Below are 26,168 nucleotides of genomic sequence, written 5' to 3' on the forward strand. Positions count from 1 at the left end.
ACTAAATAAATTAAGACAATTTTTTCTTCATTAATTTGCCTAATCACTTTTCTTAACTGCTTTGTAAGAATATTTTCCAAATACATATGAACACATTTGAGAGGCTAGGTGGGCTTTATGTTTGCTTGTTTATTAGCACTGTCTTGCAAAGTGAATTTGCACTGCAAAGTAATCTCAACAGAGGAGTGAAGTATGCAAGTGTAAAGCTGTCAGACTACAGCTAGTTCATTAAATTGTCTGTCTAGGTAAACTAATAAGATATCATTTTAAGTCTTTGCTAACCTCCAGCCTCCCAGACCAAAAATACTTTGCTGTGCTGAAATAAGTAAGCTGGTAGAGTCAAATTTCATGTTTTAAGAATACATTTTTGTTGTCCTCTTTACCCAAATAGAATTTCAAAAATCTGTATTAAAAAATGTGTTGACCAGGATAGCACTGAAAGCCAGATGAGAGAAAATGCCATTTGATGACAAGGTTTGGTATGTTTAGAAATGCTCCTCTTATTAAAGTTGCTCTAGTGCCAACTACTCCTACACTGGAGTCTGCTCATTTGTGTGACATGCTAGCCATCACAACAGACAAGGAAGATCAGAGATTACATGCAATAACTCCAGTCTTACTTCTGTTGTCAGACAAGGATCTCCCAGCAGTGACATTACCTTCTTGTGGTGTACTCCTGCAAGCCCATTTTCCCTTCCCTCTCCATTAATACCCATTTCCAAACTCCTCAGTTTGAAATGTCATCTCTTTACATCTTTAAAATGCTAGAAGCTTCAATATTACTTGTAAGGAAAATAATTCATGCCAAGATAGAAAATGTGCATTTAGCATTTTGGGATGTTCATGACTTTTTTTGCTAGCTTACACTGAGTAAGACATCGTCTGTTTGCTTTGCTCTTGACAGAGCACAAAAAAGCAGTCTCAAGTTCAATGAAAAATCGAGGTACTACCTCATTACTATGAAATCCAGTTGTTGGTAGTCTCAGTGGAATATGTGTGCCTCCACCGTCTGTGCAACAGACAAAGGAGTTCTTGTGGGCTGATGTCCCAGTGCTCAGTGAGTTAATATTGGGATGTCCACACCTGTGTCCAGACACCTCTCAGGTCAATGAAGAGATGCAGAAACTGAAGGGCAGTTTCCAAGTGTCATTAATTTGTGGGAGGGGGGAGACCACTCATGCTAGTTTATTCTTTCTTTTAATTTCTTTCTACCTGCCCCCCCCCAAAAAAAAGGTCGTATGCATGTAATATAGTTTTACAAAGTCTAGAGCAATGTTATTTTGATGTTTGTCATATTAGAAGGAAAAAGGGAAAATAATCTAAAAAGGTCCTGCTTCATTTTAAATTATGAATTTTTATTTAAAACTTTGAAATAAGAAAGCAGTAAGTATGTGGTATGACCTGCTCTTGCATGTTCTGTGCTGCATTACCGAAGTACTACTGTAGGTATTAGAGGATCATTTTTCTGTTTAATTTTGATGTTTATTGCCCTCTCAGTGGCTAAGTTTGTTATACAAACACCAGAAAAGGGTGTTCCTAGACTGAGCTATTCATTCATGTAAATGGCATTAATAAATATTTCTTTTTCACTTTTCTAGGTTATTGAATCACTAGGGATTATTATATATAAAGCCCTGGACTATGGTTTGAAGGACAATGAAGAGCGGGAATTAAGTCCTCCACTGGAGCAGCTTATTGACTACATGACTAATACCACAGAAACAGATGGGAGTAGAGATGAAGGATATGATGCTCTGGATGAAGGAGTGGAGGATGGTGATGATGACAAAGCAGAAGTTGAGGCCATTCATTCCTATAAAGATGTCATGAAGGTACAGTAATGGGCAGCTTATATGATATTTCACTGTTTTTATCAATGAGAAAATCAACTCTATTTTCCATGTTATTGTCCAGTGTGATACTGGCTGTATCATTTTCTGATTTCTCTGGTCATTCTGTAAGGCTTGCTTGCAAAAATGACATGCAGTATTATTTCATGTTCGACAGTAAGCAACAGAAAATCCGTGATCAACTCTATCCTTGGATGTGCCATTAATATCACATTCTGATTTCATCCATGCACTGGATAGTTAGCCTTCCAGTGTAATGTCTGTTGAATTACTTTGTGTACACTTGGATACTTCACGGGCTGTTTGAATTAATTCACCTTTTCATTAGTGTGGTGTTAGTTTAATTATTCCTTATCAGTTTCTTCCTTTGCCACCCTTGTCTACTGAGGCAGAGGAGTACTTTTATAGCTTATTTGTATGGAGTGAGTCAGGATACAGTATTTCATTGACAGTCATTATGGTTGCAGTTCTTGACCTGAGTTGTGAGATTTGGAAATAGAGCTTATGTATTTTGATTGCAACAGATTCTTTAATGTTATCTGGGCTACCGTGAACAAGAATTTAAAAGTATTAACCCTCTATTTTCTATAGAGTAGTCTTCAGTACAAATTTTAGAGCCCAATGAGCTCTTAGTACAGGCAGAGTTATTAATAAGCATGGATTTTGACAAAATTTGTATAATTGGTTTACCTCATAAATAATCTGAGAGTTTAATACAGGTTGGAAAATTGTATGCTACCTTGTACCAGAGGATTGAACCCTGTATATTGCTTCTTCGTAAATGCAGGTCCTATCTAAGGACCAGAAGCTTAGTGTGTCACAGAAATTAAGAGTGTAGTGGTGGAAGCTGAGACTAGAAGAGTGTCCAGATAGCACATCAGGACACATTAGCATGCAGAAACAAGACCCCACTAAAACCTGCCACTTCTGATGAGTTGACGGCAAAGAGGGAAGCTCTTAGGAGACTGGAATGGGAGTAACTTTTGTTTGAGATGCTTTTGTATCCTCCTTGTATCAGAAATAATGCTAAATGCTTAATGCCTTTGTTTTTTCTCCTTCCCTCAGAGACGCAGGGGTCAGAGGGAGCAATGAATGAAATGGCTTTTTGCTCCCCCATGATGGAGAGTGCCTGGCTGGATGAAGTGCTCTCCCCTTCAAGCCCCTGCCACTCCCTCGCTGCAGGCAGGAGCGAAGGTTGCTTTGCTCTCTCTCCTCCCCGTCACCCAGTCATCTTCCCTAGAAGTTGCCAGTAGCACCCTGCTAAGCCCCCGTGGGAGCTGCTCCAAGCAGCGCGGTGTTACATAGAGGGTAGATGCAATATATTATCTTTTCCCCCAGTTTGGCAAAAATGCTGTGAATTGGTAGGACAATCAAAGTTGGATCGTTAAGAGGAAGTTTCGCTTAGTGCAGAGGCAAAAGAGACATTTGCATATGCAGAGCTGAGGGCAGTGTCTCGTAGAAGTGATTTCTTTGCAAGTTCTTTACTTGATTTCTGCAAACAAGAAAAGATAAGTTTGGAAAACGTCTCTGAACTCCTTCAGTTACACTGGTACATATCCCTGAAATACAGAAAGGCTAAGAAAATGTTTGGTCAGATTTCACCCAAGATGGCACCTTTTTGGTTCTGCTTTGTTAATACGTATCTCTGCTAGTCTGAGGTACCTGCCTATTTATATGTTTTAAAATCAGCATCTTACATTTTAACTTTTATAATCTTTTTCTACTAATTTCTTATCATTCTGGACATGTACCACTTTTGTGACTTCACCTTAGTGAACCGAAGTTTGGCTGTCATTTCTACATCATCCTAACTTTTACTCCTTCATCCCTTGGAATTCTCTTGTCTTGCTGTTTTTGCTTTTGCCTAAAATATTTGCTGCAGACTTAACTCTGCAACTCGCCTTTATTCCCTAGTCTGTGTCATTACTGCATTGACAGTACTAGAATGGCAGCATTGTTCTGCCGCATTTTTGACAATTGGTGCAGATTTGTAAGATCATTTTTTCTTGACTTCATACCTTTTCAGGGGTAAGACCATGTTTTGCATGGGGCTTTTTCTCCCCCCAACCCCACCCCCACCCCAGTGGTAATCTATATTGCAGGCTACACCCTTATTTACCCAGTGACTGTTTCACAACAATAGTGTGACCATGAGGCTCGATTATTGTGATTCCCTCTCCGTGAGACTCAACTGTGAAGCTTTCTCCCCTGCAGTTTGTAGTGAATGCTGAAGCAGGTTTGTTCACTGAATTGAGCAACTGCTGTTCTTGCCTACCCTGCATTCTTGAAATTGCAGGCTTGGAAAATGGTAGAGATGAGCTGTGTGTACTTATATTGATTTTCAAGGTTTTTAACTACATAGTCTCCAGTATGGACACGATTTTGTCCTTGAAATGTGATTATATGTTTTGTCCTTCCCCACAAAGTATCATTGTGAGGTCCAAGGCCTGTCTACCACTAAGACTGATTTTTTCACCATTAATCACTAATGTAGGTGAACCTATTTTGTGATTAAAACACAGAGATAGACAAGATATGTGTCAGGTTTTTCTGTAATGTAAAGTAGGCAAGGTCAAACCTGAACCCTCTCCTAACCTGGAAAATGCTGAGTAACACGGTGGACACCTTTTCCCAAGAATTGGGAAAAAGGGTAAATGCTAAATAGTACTGCCAAGATCATCATTGGCAAAGCTCCTTTTTGGAGAAGACACAGACAAGCTTTTGTGCTGCTTCTCGGTATATTTGGCTTTTGATTTCCTTGGCAGGACCAACCTGCTGCACAGACTTGATCCACTGTTTTTAAAAATGCGTCTGTGAAGGGAGGAGACATTGGTTGCCAGACGCTTAACTTTTTTGGTCTTTGATGTATTTCGGATATGGCAGCCCTAGTGCAAATGGTGGGAGAAATAGAGACAGTAAGGACTGCATGTTTTCAGACAGATGCTTTCCTTGTTTGGGGCTCTCTTCCTTGCCCCCCTGCACAGTACATGCACACCGTGCATCTACGGTACAGGAAATCTGTACGTCTCGGGAATGCCAGGTTCCCTGCGCACATACACAAGGACAGAAGTGTACATATACAGTAATCCTGAGGGGTCAGGAACACAGTGGGTCTACAGCATGTGTATGGCTTGGGGAGCCTTGGGTCAACAGAGGATAAAGACAGAGTAGGCCTGGCATGCTGGGCGGTGTTGGGCTTGCTAAGGGTGTGTGAAGCCCTGTCATGTGGCACCTTTATCATGGTGTGTGGCCCTCCCTGATACCAGAACGAGATCATGCAGTTTATCAACCTCTTCCAGGGTATGCTCAAACCCTAATTCCGCTTCTAATCTTAACATTATCTAACTCCTTATCCCACAGATCTCTGCAGTCAGATGGTTTAAACCAGCACCACTTTTCATGTTAATCTGGAGGTGCTTTCTAAGCTGTAGTTTATCAATATCTGCTGGCCTGAGCCCCAACTCTAAACCCAATTCCAGTATTATCCTTTATTCTAGGCCACCACCCTCTTCTAATTCCAGATGTAAATAAAGCCACATTACCCTCTGATAGCAGGTTTTAGTCTGTGCTGGTATTTGCTGGGCTGAACTGCCATGCTAGCCCTAGCTCTGACATTTCTTCCAGCTTTCAATGTCATCGTAGCCAAATCGCTACTACCAGTACTAGACTTTACCTTAGCTCCTCTTCAGAGCAGAGGTGTTGTCAGTAGTATCTGCAAGTCGTGACACTAACCTTTGTCACTGCCTCTGCTACCTTTTTCTGCAGGTCTCGTAGAAGATACATAAGGAGGCAGTGGTCTTCCTGAACCGATATCTTGCTCTTACTTATGTTCACCTTTCATCCTGAAAGTTAACTCAACTTTAACAGGAACCCTATCTGTAGCTGAGCCACACCTTCTCATCTCAGAGACAAATATGGGTGGATGGCCCCCAGTGCTCAGTGGCCTCTGGTCCCAGGCCTTACCTGAGTAATCACTTTTAGGTAGTGCAGTAATAACATTCATTAATTCTGACCAAAAATTAACTGTCGTGCAACTGCTGCTTCACAAAGACGAATTAGTGACCCAGGTCCCATAGTAAACAAAACTTGTACTTAGGAAATCCCCATGCTGACCTTTTAATTTGTATGAAAATTATTTTCAGAGCAGCATATGCAGTATTGTGTTATCGTGCTATAAAAAATGTAAACAAGGTTACGGTTTGCAATATTTTTATTAGTACAAGTTCATGTTTGTGCTTTGCTTGTAAGCAAGGAGGAAGAATGAATTATGTTTCTGTCAACCCCCCCCCCATATTTCAGGTATTTTAATTGTCCTTTCATCATTGGCATGGTCTCTAAACTGAGAAACTTTTAAGTCTAGGTGACTTGTATGTCTTGGTAGTTCAAGTATATGACAGACTTTTTTCAGCTGAAAGGAACTGAAATTCAGTGGTGATACTGATCTGCTTGTGTTTTGTTTTGAGTACTCTGATGGTAGTACAGCTCAAGTATCTATGGTATGTGTAGAATTATAGAGGAAAAGGAGAGTGTGTCCTATCTCCATGCGATTACAGGCGGCATGAGAAGATCTACATTTAGATCTAAGAATTTTGGAAACTCCCTCTGAGTTTGAGGGCATACGTTATTATCATAATATGGTATGTCCCCATGTAAGTATAATATGGGAACCTGTCAGAGAGGAACCAGAAAATGCAGTTAAAAACAAGTCTGGGTATTTGTTTATGACAGACAGTTAAAGAGTTTATGTTACTGGAATTCAAAGGCCCCTAATTTTGCCTAGTCCATGAGGTTAAAATTAGTAAGATACAGCTTTCTGTGAATGTTATTCTGTTTAAGGCTGGGTCAGCTTTAGCATTTTTGTATGAGCCTGCTGAACAGTATTTATGCTTCATTTCAAAACAAGCAGCTTGCAGTGTGCCCTGTGACTCTGAAGCTGGTGAATATTTTGGAACCTTACTGAGATGGTAACCAATGCCCCAAATGTTGTCAGTACATTTTATATTAAAAAGAAAGGCAACAACATTATGCATTTGTGAAAATCATTATGCTCAATAAAGACAAGCCATCAGCTCTCTTCTCTTGAGTCCTGTTCTTAATGTACTTAAATGTCACATGCTAGTCTTTATCTTGATATATCTTCTTTTAGAAAAAGGCAATCTATGTCTCCACATGGGTTGGAAGTCCTCATTTCCCTTCACTTTTGTTGTCACAGTGCTTGGGTTTGATTTGCTGGCTTGACCAAAAATCAGTCATCATCTACCTGTGGATCTTCAGTTGTCCACACAGATCTGCTGTCTGAGACTGCTTTTGTAATGTCAAGGAACCTCCCGTCCCAACTCTTTAGGTCCCTGAAAGTGCAGCTACCTAATTTTTGTACCTCTTAAGTTCCGAGGGGACAAGTTCTCCTTTGGCTGTTTCTTTTTGCAGTTTAACTCTGTGGGGACTGTAAGCTAGAAAGAAACCAATGATTTTGTGAACACCACCCTGTATCATGCTACAGTGATAGGGCACCCTCAGGTGGATGCGCCTTGGGAGTTTGGGCCTCTGAATGTGGACCTTCATGGTGCTGGTCTGAGCAGGTGGCGACTTGTGTTGGCACGCTCCCTGGCTGCCCTTTCTGTGCTGCATTGACAGAAGTGGGACCTCTGAGTTCAGCAGCGAAGTCCCAAGGACCAGTGCTCATCTCCTGTGCTCGGGGGCTTAAAAACATTCCCTTTTGGGCTCTTACCCTCCCAAAGCATATTGACTGAGAATATCTCTACCCAGTGTCTTCAGACAGACACACAGACATGGTGAAGGTCCCAGAAGAAAAATTGCTGAGATTGCGTTAACAAAAAAATGTATAGGTCTTGACCGAATAGGACCCATCCACAGGCATTTTCTTATTCCTTCACCATTCTTTGAGCTAACTTGGAGTTGTCTTAGAAATGCAGTAAACCTGCTATCTTTCTCTTGTCCAAGCAAGCCTTGCACATCATGGTTATTCATTCAAACCATAGTGTATTTCTTCTGTCTGTGCTGTCACCTTGGCTGGGATCCATGTCACCTATATTTAGTCAAAGCATCCCAAAAGGTTTTTTTGTTTGGTTTTGTTCTTTTAACTCCATCAGTTCCTTCGTCTGTCCTGCTGCAAGACCTGTCAAACATTTGTGCAGGCACAACTGAAGGACTGGCAGAGTAAACTGTGCTGCTGGCTGAGTCATGAAGGGAGTCAGCGTTTGAAGCTCTGGTACTGTGCAGTCCCAGGGAGCTGAGCTAAGGGCAGGGTGTGCAAAATAAAGCAGGGCTGTTTCTCTGCATGTTTGAGTCTTCGTAATGTATGAGCAGTATCTCCATGTTGTTGGTTTTAAAATAAAATCGTTTAACAACAATAATAGGGTTTTGATAGGAAGGGCTTTATGAACAGCTGCAGAGCAAGTGGATTTATGACAACTGAGAACTCTGCAAGTGAAAGATAAGTAGAAGTGGAAGTAATTTGTACTGTTCACAGTGCTTATTTTGAGAGGTTTTGTTTAGAACTGCATTATACCAAATGTACTTGCAAAGATTATACCAAATGTACAAGGAAGTTGTCCCTCATGACTTTGGTCTTTCCACCAAGAAGAAGGGCTTTTTGTTTTTTCCTTGCTTTACCTATTCTCATACAGAACAGTGGAAACATCCCTTCCAGCAGCATGGGCTTATATGGATTGGAGTGTCTTATTCCAGGCTGGGAGACAAAACAAAATCACCTTTTCTGCGGTGATTTTTACCTTCCCATTATGGCTCACAGTAGCACATCTACACCAGTTAAAAAACCCTGTACCCATAATTCACATAATTATACTGGTATAACCTGTCTAAGGTCTAAAATAGTCTGAGGAATCCAAGGAGTTGTCCAACAAAAACAGGAAACACAGATTGGGTGTTCAGATTATTTTTATGTATGGGGAGGTTAGAATACACCCGAAATTTGTGTGTAGCCTTTATGCATCTAAAAGAAGCAGAGTAGGGCACGGACTTTTTTCCCATCTGTTTTATGCTGCAATTATTATAAATAATTTATACATGGGTAAAAATAAAGTTCCAGTTCTTAGTGGAGGTGGAAGGATTCTTTGGTGGTAATGGTGTCCCTTAGTGCATAAAATGCAGAATTTGTCATGACAGAGCTCCAGTTTTCCCTTTAAAAATACAAATGTCTAAAATGTGCAAAGCAATCTGTTAAAAATAACACATCTGAATACAAGGTTTAATCTGAAGTTTCAAAGAACCTGTGTTAGCCTGTGCTGCCTAAAATAGACTCTAGAGACTGAAGTGGATCGATGAGTGTTTACTTTCACAAGGTACGTTTTGTTTGATCAGATTAATCTGAAATTCTAACTAATGACTGGAAATCAGGGTAATGGTCAATTAACACAGTAATGCTGTAGTGACTAACAAAGTAAAAAAAGAGCAGAGCTGCAGTGACAAAAGTGACCCGTATCTTCTCTGTCTTATGGATTAACTCCAGCACTCAGCTGGGCAATGCAGACAGACTGACCTGTCCAGAGCTGAAGGGATGTGCCCGAGAGTCTGCGTCTTCAAATCGTAACTGCCTTCCCTCACCAGGTGTTAAAACTGCACAGAAGGCTACAATGGATTTTTCAGATTCACTGGCAGCCTGGTAAAGGCAGTAGATCTGCTCAGAAAAATTAGCCAGGACAGCAGCTTGTCTTATGTTAGGGTTTGGCAAAGGTTCACCTTGTCAGAATCTACTTTCCACGCATGTAGACTTTGCAGTCTTGGATGTTTGTGGTGTTGCAGTTAGCTTTTTAGCTGGACTGGCTCCTTTTACTGCTTTAAAAACGCAGGCCATTTTTATACAGATTCACATGACATCTTCTGTCATGTCTGTAAGGCACAACTGTTCTTTGTTTTCCATGTAATGCTAACATCCCATAGGGAATATCCCATGTACCTTGTCAGTACTGCTTGTATTATTTACATTATAAGTTTGATATTTGTTTTAGTAGACAAGTAAATTAACAGTGACACACAAAATTGCTGTACAATTTTCTCTCTCATATAACGTTATGCGTTGAAGGTTCCCAGTAGCTGCCCTCACAAACCATATTCAGAACAGTAGATTAACTTGTTTCTGCAGTTTTAAAGTTGTGTGTACACAGCTCTTGTTTGAAGCGGGCGCTATAGGTGTTCTTGTAGCTGTAATGCTCTACAGGCACGAGAGAAGCAGGATTTATGGGGTGGGGGAGAACTTCTTAATTAGGCCAACTGATTTAGCTGGGGGAAAATACGTTAGCCCTTCCAGGCTGAAACAAAAGGTCCAATGGCAGAGTCTGCAAGTGCTTGTCCACTATCCATTTTGGAGTCTCTAACTTCTGTGAGGTGTTAGAGCCTCACAGTCTACCACCCCTTTCAGGAGAGACGTCAAGAGGAAAAGTGGCTGTGGAAGCTTTGCCTTTTCTAGTTCTTGCCACGACACAAATGACTAGATTTAAGGACACTCGGAAGTTTTTCTTGCTGATAGCAGTTGTGTAAAAAACTCTGGGTATTTCAGTTGTCGATATTGCTAGTTCAGAGTCACTTTAAGGGTGGTATAATTGCATTGCCAAAGAAAATGGAAGCAGCATAGGTGCTTATGCCTCCTTGTAGAGGCATATTGTACTGTAACAGCAACATGGGAAAAGTGAAGAAACGGAGTGAGGGCCCTTTAATTAAGCACTGTGATCTTCTTGCTTTTGAATTATTCAAGAGGAAGCCTTGGGCTTGAGGCAAAGTTTCTTTTGGTGCATTTATTTCAGTGCCGGTAACACTATTAAAAGAAATGAAACATTTGGAGGAAAGCTGTTTGAATTGACTTAAAAGTACCACTAATTTTCAAAAATAGTAATCTATTTTTTAAATATGCTCTTGATTACTTTGTTCCCATGATGCCATTTTCTGCTCCACTTTGCTTAGTGTACTGTTGCATGCTGTATTTTAGAAAAACATTTAAGTGAGATAAGGCCATTTGATACAAAAAAATAAACAGTGTACATTAGTTTGTGCTGTCCCATCAAGATCTGAATCTAGAAGTCAGAATATCGTATTTATCCCAAAGATTGGTCTGAAGACAGGGAATGTTTTGCATTTCTTAGTAAAAGGATTTTTACAGTAGGTTTTTGTTTAAAACATGTAGTTGCAACATCCTTAAATAGTATTGTAACTGAAGTAGTCTTAAGGGTAGCTTTCAAAAGACTATTGTCTGCAGGATGCATGGCCCTGAGTGTATTTTAAATGATCGATTTGTAAATATTTTTAATGAAATAACACAATGGGAAAAGCAGTATTCTTCTGGGTGATGGTTTCAGTGCATTTCTCGGGTAGTTTTAGCTTTGCCAACTGCATCATTTGGGCCATACTATCACAAAGCTTGTGCATCTGTGCAGATGAGTCTTGTATGCATACTGGTGGAGAATTATTTGAACATTTCATTCTAGCAGCCTTCCTAATAACTCGCACTAACTTGTGCAACTGAACAAAATGGACCCAAGAGATAAACTCCTCGAATCTACTAAGTTTAGCAGAGCGTTTTTTGAAGGGAGGGTGTAGGCTAGCCTGGATGCTATAGGAAGACAGCAGGCACGGGAATTCAGGGGTTTTGTGTGGGAAGGCAAAGCAAACTGGCAGAGCTGAGTAGCAACCATGGCTACTCATTGTTAGGAGACCCAAACTAAATCATATAAAGAAGAAGATTTGGCTGAGGGATCAGCAAGGGCAGGGAGCTAAGAGATCATGCTCAAGGAAGCCAGCTGCATGCAGGGGCAATGCTTCATACGCTGCTCTGAGTTTGCTTTGTGTAAAGCCTGTAAAGAAGGCACTAGGAAGACTTTTTCTGGAAGCCTGGTCGGATGGAAAACAGAGGAGGTTTTTTGCCTTTGCCCTCAAGAGAGAACAAACCCCTTTGTTTTATTGTTATTTATGTATTTGCATCTCTGAGAAAGGGGCTAGAAACTTGATTTTAAACACTAGAAAAAACAGGCACTTGTTTTACTGTTATTGACTTCATGATGGCAAGGAAGAACAAGATACTTTGGGTGATTTAAGCCAAAGGAGAGTTCTATGTTTTTTTGCCTGGCTTTCTCTTAGGACAAAGCAAGCTTGGAGTTGGGACAAGAAGGTCCTAATAAGCAATTGTATTTGTTTTTCCTTTTTGGCATGCCAAGATTTCTTGATGTGAGCACTAAGACCAACACTTGCTTTAGATGAGCAAATTCTCTTGAAGCCAAATCTCTTTATGAACTGGTCTCTTCTAATCAATTCATGTTGACCAGTCCACTATATCATACTGTGTGTAACAAGCCCTCATATATGTATTTTATGCAGTCACACACACTCGCATACGTAGATGTAAAATATCACTGTCCTCAATCCACTTTCTCAAATGGAAAGATTATAAGGTGATGTTTGAAAACATGATGGCTTTGGGGGAAGAAAATGAGCTGTAGGGCTTGTTTTTTTAAAAAACTTTGACTTCTGTGGTAGCGTGTAATATTAACAAACAAATGAAAAAACTGAAGTTCAGGAGAGTATTAGTCAGCATGATTTATTAAGTCTTTTCATGTCTGGACAGAGGAATCGTGTCACAGTAGAAATATTTTTAATGGCTCAGAGGTAAAAATAAATAGAAAATACATTTTCCAGGCAACACACAAGTTTGGAAATAAAAATATTCAGTAAGTTAATTTTGTCCTTGTGTTTGCATTTAATTTCTTATAAACCTATACAGAAAGTGAAGGTATTCCTGTACCTTAGCTTGATCAAGAAAGCTGGGGACAGTTTGTGTAAATCCCTTTAATGTAATTTTAGAGCAGCTTTGAATGTGACAAGTGTTTAAGTGAATTATGTTGATAGACAGGTTTCATTAATTAAAGTGATGTCATTTGGTGTCTTAAACAGTTGTCCTGATTTTTCATTCTGGGCAGTGTAATTGGAGGTCAACACATGGTCTGCTTTACTTTTAAAACGAGCACAGTGGTTACTTTCAAAGGCTGATGTCAGTCCTTTTCGCATTTGAGTGTATTAGTGAGCAAAGGAGGGGCACTTACTGCAGTTTGTTGTCCTGGAAATGGTGCTTACCGCCTTCGGAGCCAAGGTGCTTTGCTGAGGACTTTCCAGTGACGAGTCTGGCTGCCAGAGGCACTTGGCCTCATGGTGTCACCTTCAGCAGAAGTGCTGAAATCTGTCCTTCCGGGAAACCTTTAAAAAAAAAACAAACTGCAAAATAGTTGCAAAAAGCGTACCTCTGAACACTACAGGTTGTTTTTTCTTTCCTACCTGGGCCTGCTTTTTGTCAGGAGCAGCTGAAGAAGGAGGGAGGAGAGGGGGTGTGCCTTCTCCTTCCAGCTCCTCTCCCATGGCACCCATCTGCCCTCCGCCTGGCTCCAGGGTCAAGCAACCAGGAAAAACAGGATGGGTGTCTCTGTCCCATCCAGGACATTTTCCACCATAAAGATGAAACTCGAGAGGTTTGTAATCTCCTACCAGGTATTATTTCTGCCTAGGTGCGCAGCAGCAAACTGCTGAGGTGAGATAACTGGCAAGATAACTAGGCCACCTCCCCACTAGGCTCTATTGTCTTACATGCCTACCACAATAAAATAATTAATAATTTTCTTTACCACTCTGACAGATAAAGATAACCTCTCCTTGAGGTTAATTTGGCAGCTATCTAGGCCTTTTAATGAAGATGCTGCAAGCAGAGTGGTTTCTTGGCAGCTCCCAGCTGGTGTCATGCAGAGTTTGAGGGAACTGAGTCCCCCTCGCCTTCCCCGCCTCCCCCAGCTCTTGCTTGATGTCGTCTTTCTCATGGGACCCTGATGTATACTTCAGGATACTGGCAAAAAGTCCTTTAGAAACACTTAGTTTGGGGCTTTTTGACAAGAGAGTGATATTTTCAGTTATCTAAATCTGTAAGCTTTAACACTTATTGGTTTTATACCAGACTCTTTGTAGATGTGATGGTACATCCTAAATTCAGTTCAGAGCTGTCAACAAACTCCAGCTGAGGCACTTTGCTGGTGTCTTAGGTTTGTCCCTTTATCCATTGCTATCAAGTTCTTCTATATGAAGTTGATGTTAAACCGGCTTTCATCTTGCTGAAGGTAGCAGTGTTTGAAATAGATTTATGTATTTGCATTTCTAGTTACCTGTACTTTGCTCTTTAAGTCTTGTTTATTTTTAAAATAACTGCCCTGAGTTTCGACCCTCTAAAGTGGCTTTATCATGAAAAATGTCAGTACAGAAAAGAATTACCCAAGAGTAACAATTGGTCATTGACTACATGCAGGAAAGCGCTCTACCACGATCACCCCTTTGATAACCTTACTCTCCATGGACTGAGGTCACTACAGTATTAATTACCTTCTAGAGATTTAATTCCTTTTATATTTCTGCTTTGGAAGGCATTGGTAAAGGTATCATGAAAAAGCATCTATTTCAACGGACATGTAGTAGATGCCTCTGCAAGTGCCAGGGGTTTTAAAGGTAGCTTTGAAGTTGAAGAACTGAGCTGGGAGTTCCTGCCTGACTTGCAGAGATATATCTTTCATGATATGTAACTGAGAACAGGTAAATAATTACCTATGGTGCAGGTCCTTAGAATACTTGGCACGAAATAGTTTAATTATTTTAAGAGGTGTGTTTGAAAACAAAGCGCTCATGCAGCAGTTGACTGAAGAACTAGGAGAGTGATTTGCCTCCTTCCATTTTCTCTTTTTCCCTTCAGATAATAAGATTTTGATGAACAGGCAGCTGGTAGCTGGTTGTGGTGTGTGGTTTTTTTTTATTGCTGTTTTTTCTTGGGTTTTTTTTTTCCGTAACTATTCTCTGTCAAGGACAAAACCCTTTTACTGTGGAACATGCTTGTTTCTACAAGGCTTCTTCTTAGTTAAGAATGGTAAGACTTATCTGATGTGGTTGAAATAACCTGAAGTGCAAAATTATGTTAATTAAAAGCAAGGTAATGAGAGCTGGGAAGACTCTTCAAATACTTTAAACTTGGTATTTCTTTTCCAATGCTTTTTTTTTTCAGTGTGCAGAGAAATCTATTTCAAACAGAATGCTCAGCATTTGAAAGCACAAGTAGCTCTTTTTGAAAATATAACAAACTTTGCTTGTTTTTGCAATCAGAGATTGGCCAAGTTGCATGGCTTTGCCTCCTTCTACAAGTGGCACATTTTGAAATAAGCAACCTAACTGTTAGAAAGAACAGCAAAACCCTAGGAAAGAAAAAGAAATGTTTCTGAATTTAGTTTATTAGCGAGAGACGATCTCTTGCTCTGTATCTTTGGGTTCTCATCTTGCATTGAGGTCGGTGTTGTTCATCCTTTTTAGAAGCAAGGACTCATTCCTATTCCCTCCAAGGAGTCATGATGTTAAAATAAAACTAATGTATTTTAAGATTGGAGCAAGAGGTCAGCCTTTAGATTGTACTAGAATCCTCACAATCTCTTAATTAGGAATAATGAAGATTACATTTCATATATATTCCTACGAGTTCAGGACCTAAGATTTCAGAAAAACCACCGATTACTACAGATGCATAATAATTCACTACGGTTGTCCATTCTAAATTCTCGTATGGAGACTGAAATCTTTTTAGCAGATAGGAGTGCAAATGGACCAACAGAGCAGGGACATGATGGAAAAATATGCTGTATCATCCTACATGATTTGGTCAGCTATGGCTTTGATCCAGAATTTTTGAATTTTCTTTACTAGAAAAGATTCCTGACCAGCTCCTTGGTAGGCTTTGCTTCGACCTCACATCTCGATTGGCAAAATAGAATTGGTAATTCCTAGTGTCACAAGGGTGAGAGAATACATGCAGCATGGACTGCAAGGCAGCTACTGTGATGGAGCCCCTACAGCACAACTGCAGTCCCCACAGTGTAGACTCAGTGCAGTTTGGGATCTATGAAGTGGTCTTGAATGCTTGACAGAGTGGTGGTTTTACTCCTGTTGCTGCTGTTGGCAAGAAATGTGTGGAGCCAAAGCAAAGCAGTAAAGCTGTATTTCCCTCAAGTCTCTGAGCAGTCAGGGCAGTATAAACACCATCTGCAGTCCCTACAGGTGGTTAATCCCACCTATATACAGGGCGTATGTCAAAGCCATTGACTCTAGATAATTCAATTTCTAGTGATTACCATACTGGAGACAATTTCCAGGAACGGAGTGTGCATGGAGGAAAAGGACAAAAAAAGACACCACAACTAGAAATAGAGGGAATTGGGGAGAATATAACACCTTTTAAGTTCCGATTTATTGGATATCTGTTCTGCTTGAATGAGCAAATATATATATTTGAATCAAAATTACAGTATTTTATTTTTAATCAATTCATTTAATCAATAAATTGTGGGTTAAATAATTTTGTTCATACCTTACAGTTGCATATGTTTTAAGTATTAACATTTATGTAACTGATATGCTTGATGAGACAATTGCAATGTAGATTCAATGGCTATAAATTCTAACAAAAAATTTTTAAGCATGCTTGCCTAGAAGAAGAAGAGGAAGAATTTTTCTGTAGGCCTTTTTCATGCGATCAGAATTTCAAGACCTGATTTCCCTGACAAAGGTACTACAAATAAGGAGCACGGCATACATGAAGGAATAGAATAGGTTTCCATACACTGAGATCTAATGAAAGCAAAATGAGACTGGTTAGAAGTTGCTGGATTTATTCATTGGGAATGAAGTTTAAAAGCTTGTTATGTTTAGTAATGCAGTTTGTTTGGTTATGCAGCTGGAAATCTGTTTTTTTGGATAGGAATAAAAAGTCATGCTTCAGGACAAAACATGAAAGCAAATTATTATTATGCCTACCGAGAGAAGTTTCAGTGCTTTACATAAAAACAAACAAGCTTCCCACACACACACATTTTAAAGCTCTATACATGAACTGTAAACTGCTGCCAAGGAAAGTGCATGTTTTTATTTTAGTTGATATATTTTAATTGGATTTTAAGTGGCTCATGAATAAAACTGCCTTGCATTAATATATTGTCTCTCATCTAGTAAGTGTGCAAACATCTGAACTGTTTAGTAATGAGATTGATGGGCATTATTGAAAAATTGATAGAGAAACAACCTCTCCTCTGCATTATTCTCCCCTTCCTTCTCTAGGTGTGTCAGTGAGATTTGGTTTCTGATTTGAGAGTCATCCCCCACCATTTTCTGTTGTCTTTTGATAAAATTGTTTTCTCTTTTATTCCATTTGAAAATTTCACTATTTTCTACTATTTTTCCAGAGGTGCTCGGGTTTTTTTCAAGCAGTACCCTGAGTGTAATGGCTGCTTTATATGCTTGTATAGAGGCTTGGGGAGAGGGGAAGAAAGAAGGGCATCTATCCTGCTCTCATTCTTTGCTGCATATGCCAAGCATCCTGGTAGAAAGCCAGCTCTCCTCTCTTTTCTGCTGAACAGAAGTAGTAGTTCCAGTAAGAAGGTACCTTCCTTCCTAGCCCTAAGGAGGACCTGAGAAGCATGGCAGACAACCATACGAAATGACATTAGGGGTGCTATCAGTTGTTCAGGTCTAAGTTATTTAATGATGTAAAGGGTGGTTCCACAGCTTAATGTGCTGTTACCTAAACAACTACAGGTAGCCCTGTGAATATGTACAGCCACTCCTCTCCTCCTTTAATTATCTAATTTTATCATGTTTCCCTATCTATGCCTCTACTCCGTTTCTGAAGCTAGTTTTCTTACCCAGATGCCTCCATCCTGTCCTTCACGCTACTGCTCCTGCATGAAATGCAGATATGTGAGTGGTACAGATGAGAGCTGCCGAATGTACACAAAGCTGTTGCCATGTTGTGAAGCAGAGAGCTTTAGAAAACGGTTGCTGCTGACAGGCTAACTAGTGGTTTTGCTAAATGTTGCAGGGGTTGACATTTCGTGTAAAAAGAATGGGAAAAATATAAATTGTAGGATTTCACCCTTGCTCATGAATAATCCCATTGATGTTCCACTGAATAGTCAAAAGAATGAGAGCTAGCAAATTCAGATTACTGCATATTTATATTATTAATTCCTCCATTATTCTGCTGAGGAACAACAGAGCACAGTTTCTCTGAAACTAAGAGAGAATGCAGAATTGGTTTTCACTTAATTGGCTCTTTTGAAACAAGCCTCTTTGAGAAGCAGGATGTTGTTAGTCCACTGTGTAAAGACAGTGTAACAATACACCTAACACATATTCCAGAAACAGCTGGGGAGGGGGGGGTGGGGGTTGGTGTTTGAGGGGTAAAAATAGCTTAACAGCTTTCAAGAAGAAATGATAATTTACACGAACGCAGCTTTGCCAAGAAGTCTGCACTAGCACATAAAATTAGTCAGTCGTTGAAAAATTAATGTCAAAATGTCCAGTGGAAATATTGTCTCACAGAAACATAGGTTCACCTTCATTTGAAGTCTATTTTGATAGTCAAGGTCTGCATTCTGTACTTAGAAAACTAATAAAGAGTAAGAATAGGGTTCACTGAGCGTGGAAAATACAGGATGGGGCTTAAAAATTGAAATGTAGTCAGTAATGTATACTGTAGTTTGCTTTTCATTTCTTGACACCCATGTAAGTTTTAAATGCTTTCAGAAGTGTTCGTAATTGTGTTAAATATTTGTAAGACTTGTTTCCCTTAAGATAGTATCATATAAATGCAACAATACAAATTGTCTTCACCTTTAATTGTTTCTGTCATTGGAAAAGGTTCAAGTTTATGAGACAGTTCAGTGAGGTGTTAGTCTTGCAGTTGCTGTCTGTTGAAATTTTATCAAGATTCTCATCACTGCTTAAATTCAGACTAATAGTGTAGAAAAGTAGTTAAGACTCTTCAAATAGCTGTGAAGTGTAAGATTTTATGAAAGAAAATGAATCACAATGCTCAGCACCTCAAGGCAATCAGTACCTGGAGGAAACAGTGTCAGGACACATATTTTGTTTAGAACAAAATAGTGGAGGAGAGTCCTTTACTGTGCACCGGTTTCATCCTGAGCATTGCTGAATTGCTCAAGTTCTGCTTTGTATTTCTAAAAACAACTACAACATATGAAATGGCACTGCAGCATTTCCCAAACATAGTCTACCCACCTGGGTCTTTCAACTTTACTTCCATGCTGACTTAAGTTCTGACTCAGGAGAGCATTTGCAAACATTTGTTAGTCTGTTCCTGGTTGACATTTAAGCATATATATAAATAATTTGCTCAAGGCCTTTAATCGTCAGAGTTTGCAAAACAGGGGGTAGTTAATGATGATGAAGATTGTATGATACAGGCAACTGGACACTTCTCTAAGGATCAAGATCTTATGCAAAGCACTGTTTTCAGTCCTTGCATCATCTAATTCCCATGTGCAGTTTTGGCTTTAATTTTAGCGGCTACATTTTTTTCTTCTTTTTACAGTCCTGAAAGAGGGAACCAACCAAGGCCATTATTTCATCAAATTGTACCTGTTATTGCTAAATGCAATAGCTTTGCTGCTGCATTTGGGTTTTCATATTAGAAAGGAAAATCAGTAAAGAAAGAATGTATTTGTTAAGCCATTTTATGGGGAGGATCACTTAAACCATTAAATTTTGAACTTGTCTAAGTAGAGAACTATGTAGTTCTCCTCTTGTCCACCTTAAAGTGATGAAAAACATGATCAAAACAACAAATACCAGCACAAGGGGAAAACATTACCAAGTTGCTGGAGAACACTGAAATAATGAGGTAGATATGCTTGACACCAGCAAACTAGCGATTTACCTCAGTTACCAGAAAACCTACCTTTTCCTTGAGGTGTTTAAAATTAATTAGGAGCTCACATGTCAAGCAATTGGACATTCCGTGGCACTTGCAAATGATCATTTAAAATACCAATTTAAAAAGTTACAAAGCTTCTGCAGGTAGCTCTCCAGGAAGAGTAACTTTCTGGGAATACTTACTGTACTTTCTGTGAATTTATTTTGTGGATTAATAGCTAACTCTGCTCTCATCCCTTTTGTCTTATCACAGTCTTACTTTGCTAGTATTCCCCTAAAGCCCTTTATCAGAGAAATCAGCTAGTCCTTGCCCCACTGCAGTAACACGTGGCAGAACCAGGGGCAAATCTCTGCCTGGAAAGTTTGAGAGAGCAGCTGTGAACTGGTGGGGAGCAGGTGCGCTAGCTCTAGGTGTTGTGAAAGCCACCTCAAAACTTGCACTGTGCCTAAGTCCCATGTACTATGCACAGGGGTGGTCCTAGCAGGCAGAAACATCTTATAAGTTCATGTCAAAACACTTCTTCCTCTGAACAGTCCACCCCTTAACCTTAGTCTGGATAATAAAGCAAAGCAAAGCAAAGTACTCGGTTGAGTTTTGCAAATACACAGGTATTGTATTGATAAGATTTTTCCGGTAAGGCAGATGGCTCCTTGAAGTTCATATTCACAGGGATGAAAGGATATATATTTTTGTAATAAAAAAAAGTCTTGTTTACCTGCATTGAGATAAAATCTTTCAGAAAATAACCTTGACTTGGGAAGGCACCTCAAGCTGAGTTTTATTTTTTAACCTGTTGCAGTACCATACTGCAAAGGATGAGGCAGATACCTAGTACAGTTGCATGTTCAGTGATCTGTTAGTTAAAGTAATTTCTTCTTGTTGCTTAAGAAAAAGTACGTCTTTTAAGTCTATGTTAATACTCCAAGGCTTTCAAAACACTTAACAAGCCTGGCATTTGCAGGCTGGTAGTATGTTTTGCATAATATCAATAGCTTGTCTTTGTGGCCCATGGGAAAAAGAAATCCTTTTCTTCTTTGTGGTACATTTATACAGGCCCTCTGCCCACGATGATTGCAAGTGGAAACACTTTTTATGTTTTGAAATCTTAATTTCAGCAGGCCAGGTGTTTTGATGAAGCTTCCAGTATGCATCTAGCCAAAAAGGTTTTGCAAAACCTGCCTGAATTTTAGTAGGTGTCAGTTGTATTTTTTGTAATTTTATGGAGCCCTTGATGGACTATATTCAAGCAGATGCAAGAAATGCTGTTTGATCGGATGGTTAAATTGTGATTTCTGTTAACACTGCTTTGGCTTGGTGCACTCTGTTTCCTAGTCAATTGAGGATGAATTTGGACAGAGGAGCTGGCAAGGCTATGGTATTTACATAATGCCTTTTTTTCTGTGAACCCTGAATGTGGATGGAAACAGTCTCTAATCTTCTTAGTGATCTAAACAAAGATTGAATGCTTTGGGTCAAGCTGGGTTTTGGATAGGCTCAGTTAGGAAAAAAAAAAAATTAAAAAAATCCCAGCTCTTCACAATGATTGCAAATGGAAATACTTACAGACCAAGCTAGTTAATGTTTCAGTAGTTGATAATATTTTTGATACTTCACCAGTTTGCAAAGACCACATAATTTGTTTTCAGCCATACTTTTTGAGACTTCTTGGAAACAGAACAAACAGCCCTTGTATTAAGCTCTGGGCACTGTTCGCGTTCATTCCCCTTAGGATAGTTCTAAGTTGTCTCATGAGGGATGAAAAGGCAAGTGTCAGACTAAGCAGTAATCAGAGGCTTCCTTTCCTCGATGAATTCTGAATGGCTGGAAAAGACTGCAGACCTGATTTTAATCCTTCTTGCACCACAACAGCTATGACATGGTAAGAGGAGGAGGAATTCATTAGGTGGCTGTCCTTTCATATCTCAATTATTAAAACATTCTGATGTGATTTTTGTGGTGTGTTACAGTAACATAGCTTTTCAAACACTACTATCACAAAATTAAAGCTGTGATTTTTAGGTTTTTTTAAGTGGATAAATATCCTGAACTCAGGCTAGAAGTGACATTTCATATTTGATTTGCCTTGCCTGCCTAGATTTTGCAGTATTTTTTCATGTCAAAGTTATAGCTTGTCAGGTGCTCTGAACAACATGCAAGTGCAATATATTACAATTAAGCGGAAAAAAAAGTCTGTCCTATGTGCATTTTCCTTTTTCTTCAGGCTTACCTTCTCCAATCCAAAAATTTATGCTAAGTCACTTGACTTTGTTACCACAAGGGGTTTTTGTATGTAATGCATCTTCACATAATATAAGACCACTCACAGACCAATTTTTCAGAACATGAAAGTTAGTAGAAGCTGCTGGCGCTCTTTTAATATCTGCAGCCTAATGTTTATAAACCAAATGGTTAACTTTTTATGTGTTTGCTTTTGCAACTAAGTTCAGCAGCAGGCATTTAATTTTTTTTTGCTTTACTTCTTGTTCCATAATAGAATCAAGATTATATTCATCCTTGCTTGAACTTGCCACTGCTGCATTTCATTAACTTTCTATTTGATGCAAATTGTTTCTAATTAACATGCTCCTAATAAAGAAAAAAGCATTCTTAAAAACCTGTGTGCAGTCTGTATAAAAATAAAATTTTGTTCTCAGCTGTGAAGACTTGTACCATTTTATGACCTTTTTGAAACTGCTGCTGTTATTATTCTTACTGTTATTCCTATAAGTGGTGTATTTTAGAATGAAACCCTTTTTATCTGTACTATAATTAATAACCAGAAGTAGCTTACTGAAAACATAGTGAGGCAGGTGAGGACATGATTAGTTATTGAGAGAAAGGAACACAAATTAACCATACTCAGAATTTGGTCTTTTAAATGTTCTGACTTTTTCATTAAGTCAAGGGAAATATTTAATAGATTCTATCTTTGTGGTATGCGTTGTCACTGTATCTGTGTCGGTTTTTCTCCCTTTACCTGCAAAGGAGATGATACGATTTGTTAAAAAGGAAAAAAAGAAAAGAAAGAAAAAGAAAAAAGGGGGGGAGGGGGAGAGAGAAAAAGGAAGAAAAAAGAAGGGGGGGGGTGTCTGTCAACTATGTCCTTGTGAGTGTAAGAAAATTTTGGTCGTCATCATAAAGCAGTATAACATTTGAAAGTGAGGAATCAAGGGCAGTTTTGTGAACATGTCTGCCTTGTGTTCCCTATATATAAGGAAACTATATAGGAAGGAAGGAAAATGCACACACACACTCACATAAACTTTCCTTATATATATTCTTTTTTACAACTAAAAGGAGATATATCTATAGGTACAATAATCAGAATAGGACATTGCATGAGTTCAAATTGTGCTTGTAAAAATTTATCAAAGAAGTTGACCAAATCTGACCACTGAACTCTGTATTGTTATACTAATTGGAAGAAATAAAAGAAAACAAGGGGGCTATGGCCTTAGAAAGCAACTTGTCAGTGAGATGGAGCCAATCTAAATCCGACTGCAAGCAAAAGCAATTGTTCAGCCCTTCCTCCCTTTCCCAACTCCGGCAGCACATTGCCCTTGCTCCTTTTTGCCTGTGCTACTATGTGTGTGTCCATGCCGTGGAGAGTAATTGTCTCTTGGTCCACTTCCTTCACGTTGTTAATTTTTGTCCGGGTGAGTAATCCTCTCTGAGTTAGGGCACGAACTCTGGTGCCAGCATAAGAGCATCAGTGGATGCGTACAGCTGGAGGCCACAGGACCACACCTTTTAGTGGCAGTACGGATTTAAATCAAATTGAAAGCAGTATGAAAAAGCAGCCCAAGCTTTACACACGTTGTGGCCGCTGTAACCACAGTGGTCACTGTAATAAGAGGAGAGATTTAGACAAATATGCCACTAGGCTAATTAAGGGCTCTTCTGCTAAAGAGGCTTTTGTCTCAAGCTTTAGTTATGGAGGTCTGAATGTAGCCACCTACTCCCTCAGGTTTTGGCTTGTTCTTAGTTTTAGCTCTACAGCTATAAATACAGCTGTGTATATAATAAATAGCTACTATAAAACCACAGTAACAAGACAAATTTTAAAGCCTTGGTTAAGATTTTGTTTTATTTTCATTTCTACAACGGTATGATACATGACGTGGGTGCTCTAGTTTTGGCTTTCAGGTTTTTTATGATTTAAAACTGTTTAGGGAACAAATTATAAATGTTATTTTGTTCTGGCCGTTTCTAGCCAAGATTTCCGTGACAAATACTTTCAGGTGATGGATTTAACTTAGCGGAAAAAGATATTATGACTATTAGTGTCAGTGCTGAGCTTTTCTACAATAGTAGAAGCTGGATGTTCATGTTCATGAAGCTGGATGTTGCTCATACCAGGTTCTCTGAAATACAAAGGCTGGTTTCAGTTAAACTTCTCTTGTCAGAAATGGGAGCTGCATGTTTCACTCTAAAAGCAATGCTGGACTGACTGCTTAACAGTAATTGTGAATGATTATTAGTAATTTGAGTAGGCTTTCAGAGTTTTGCAGGTCTAGTGTATATGAAAACATCTATCAGTGTTTCTTTACATTAGCTGTGCCTGTGTCTGGAAATGCTCATGAATGTCTGAGGTGAAGCAATAAGCCTGTGCTTCCATGGCTCTTGCTGATTTTTTAAATCTTTGTACTGCTTGAAATAAATTAAATCAGAGTTCCAGCTTGACTATTACACTTCATTTTTTTCCTTGCTTCATTTTCCATCCTTTCATAAATTGGTAGGGATACAGTTCTCTTCCACATTCATAGGAAGCCAAACACCACCTACTGTTAAAGCTGGTTTGAATTAAGTATGTTTCCCCAAAATTTGATACTGCAAGATTGCTTTTTTCCTATTCACCATTATGTTGTCTGTATTTTTAGTTTTTTCTTTAATGAAAAGGCAATGTCTTGCTTTTCAGAGTTTTCCAGGACATGGTCAAACAGTCCCCTTATCATTATAGAACTCTTCTCATAAAATAAACGGTAGCAGAATATTTAGAAAATACACCCCAATTTCTGCGTAAACTTAAATGTCTCATGGATTTTTGTACCCTAAATATTCCATTGCATTCACTTTCATGTTATCTCATGCTCTGTAACATTAACGAAATGGTCCGTTGTTTTCATATTGCTATTTATTTTTCTCTTTAGCTGTGTGCTGCCCACCTGCCAACCCGATCAGAGGCACCGAACCACTATCAAGCGGTATGTCGGGCTCTGTTTGCTGAAACAATGGAACTGTACACTTTCTTGGCCAAAATTAAAAGTGCAAAAGAGGTAAGCAGTCTGAGAAGGTTTTCTGCTTTTGAGCTCATTACTGTGTGAATTAGGCTACAAAATCACTTCTGTGCCCAGCCAGTAGTGAATGTCAGATGCTTGAGGAAATGATCTGTAGTGTTCAGGGAAAGCAGTTCTACAGCTGAGGTTCTTTTTCTTTTGGCCTATAACCATTTACAGATGCCTCGTAGAAGTTGTTATTAATTGCAACTAGTCTATTTGGGAGTAAAACAGAAGTTTTTCTTGGAGGGTTACACATTGCATATATGCATCCATTCCTGCAGGCATGTATGCAATGTATTTGAGTCTAAAAACTTCTCTGGTGTTTCAGGCATGTTGTGAGGTGTCAGAGCTTTGCCTGTTGTTCCTCAGCTCCTTCTCATGCCTCGTCTTTGGCTGAGAATTATCTGAGATTCTTCTTGGTCATATTTTGTCCCCAGTCAGCAGCTTCCCTTACCTTTGATGTATGATTGGCTTGTTTGTCTGTCACATAGGCTTCACAGCAGAGCCAACTTGAAAAAAAATTTCCGCCTGTGGGTCATGATGCTTACGTTCACTGCCTGCTTGGCTGTTAGTGTTGACTGAAAGGCCATCCTATGAACCACTGCAATTAAATGGTCTGGCTGAAGAATAACTTCGAGGGTGGGCAGATGATTTTTAATTAAGATAGTTTCAGTGATCTGGCCTGCAGAATAGCTCCATAACAATGGTATTAACACAGTGCGGGTATTGGTTACATGGGAAAACTGGTGGGAGAGGGGAAAGGCAGGAGGGGAAACATGCTTCTTAAAGCTGATTTCTTCACCGAAGCCAACTTGTCAAGTAACAACACTTTCATAATTTTTCTTTTTAATCAGTCACTGAAGGATTTTCTTTTCTTTTGTAAGTCAAGATCTACAGTACCTTTGAAAAGCAGGATAAGATCTTACACGCTGATCTGAAAGTTTTGCTGCTGAAAGAAGCAGAGCTGTTCCACCCACGCACACATGCTCCCACTGTTCTCCTTCCTCTGGTTCTGGGAAACAAACACAGCAAATACCAAACAACAAAAAAAAGAGGAGTCATTCCTTGTCAGGTTAATGTGCTGAATCAGCTCATTAAAGGGTCAGATGCGTCTCAGAGCAGCACAAGAGAGCTTTTATCCTCACGCTGGTGGTGGAAGATGCAAACCAGTCAGAGGCGTAAAGGACTGCTGCTGTCTTTCCTTCCTGGTTGAGATGCATCCGTCCAAGGGGGAGAACATTTCAGAGATGTTTTTCTGTTGCCTGTGGTCAAGTT

General features: G+C 39.4%; 1 protein-coding gene across 2 annotated transcripts in view; it reads left to right on the forward strand.

Annotated features, from left to right (window-relative positions):
* The window catches only part of SPIRE1 (spire type actin nucleation factor 1), a 132,619-nt gene that overhangs the window by 56,887 nt on the left and 49,564 nt on the right, over positions 1 to 26,168 (forward strand). For both annotated transcript variants that reach the window (XR_012649751.1, XM_075022944.1), the window contains exons 3-4: positions 1,599 to 1,832; positions 24,765 to 24,890. Coding sequence is in view for 1 of the 2 variants with exons in the window: in XM_075022944.1 (XP_074879045.1) it covers positions 1,599 to 1,832; positions 24,765 to 24,890 (360 nt within the window). In the remaining variant the exon portion in view is untranslated. The remainder of the gene's footprint in view (positions 1 to 1,598; positions 1,833 to 24,764; positions 24,891 to 26,168) is intronic.

This window comes from Buteo buteo, chromosome 3, assembly GCF_964188355.1.
Source record: "Buteo buteo chromosome 3, bButBut1.hap1.1, whole genome shotgun sequence".
Classification (NCBI taxonomy): domain Eukaryota; kingdom Metazoa; phylum Chordata; class Aves; order Accipitriformes; family Accipitridae; genus Buteo; species Buteo buteo.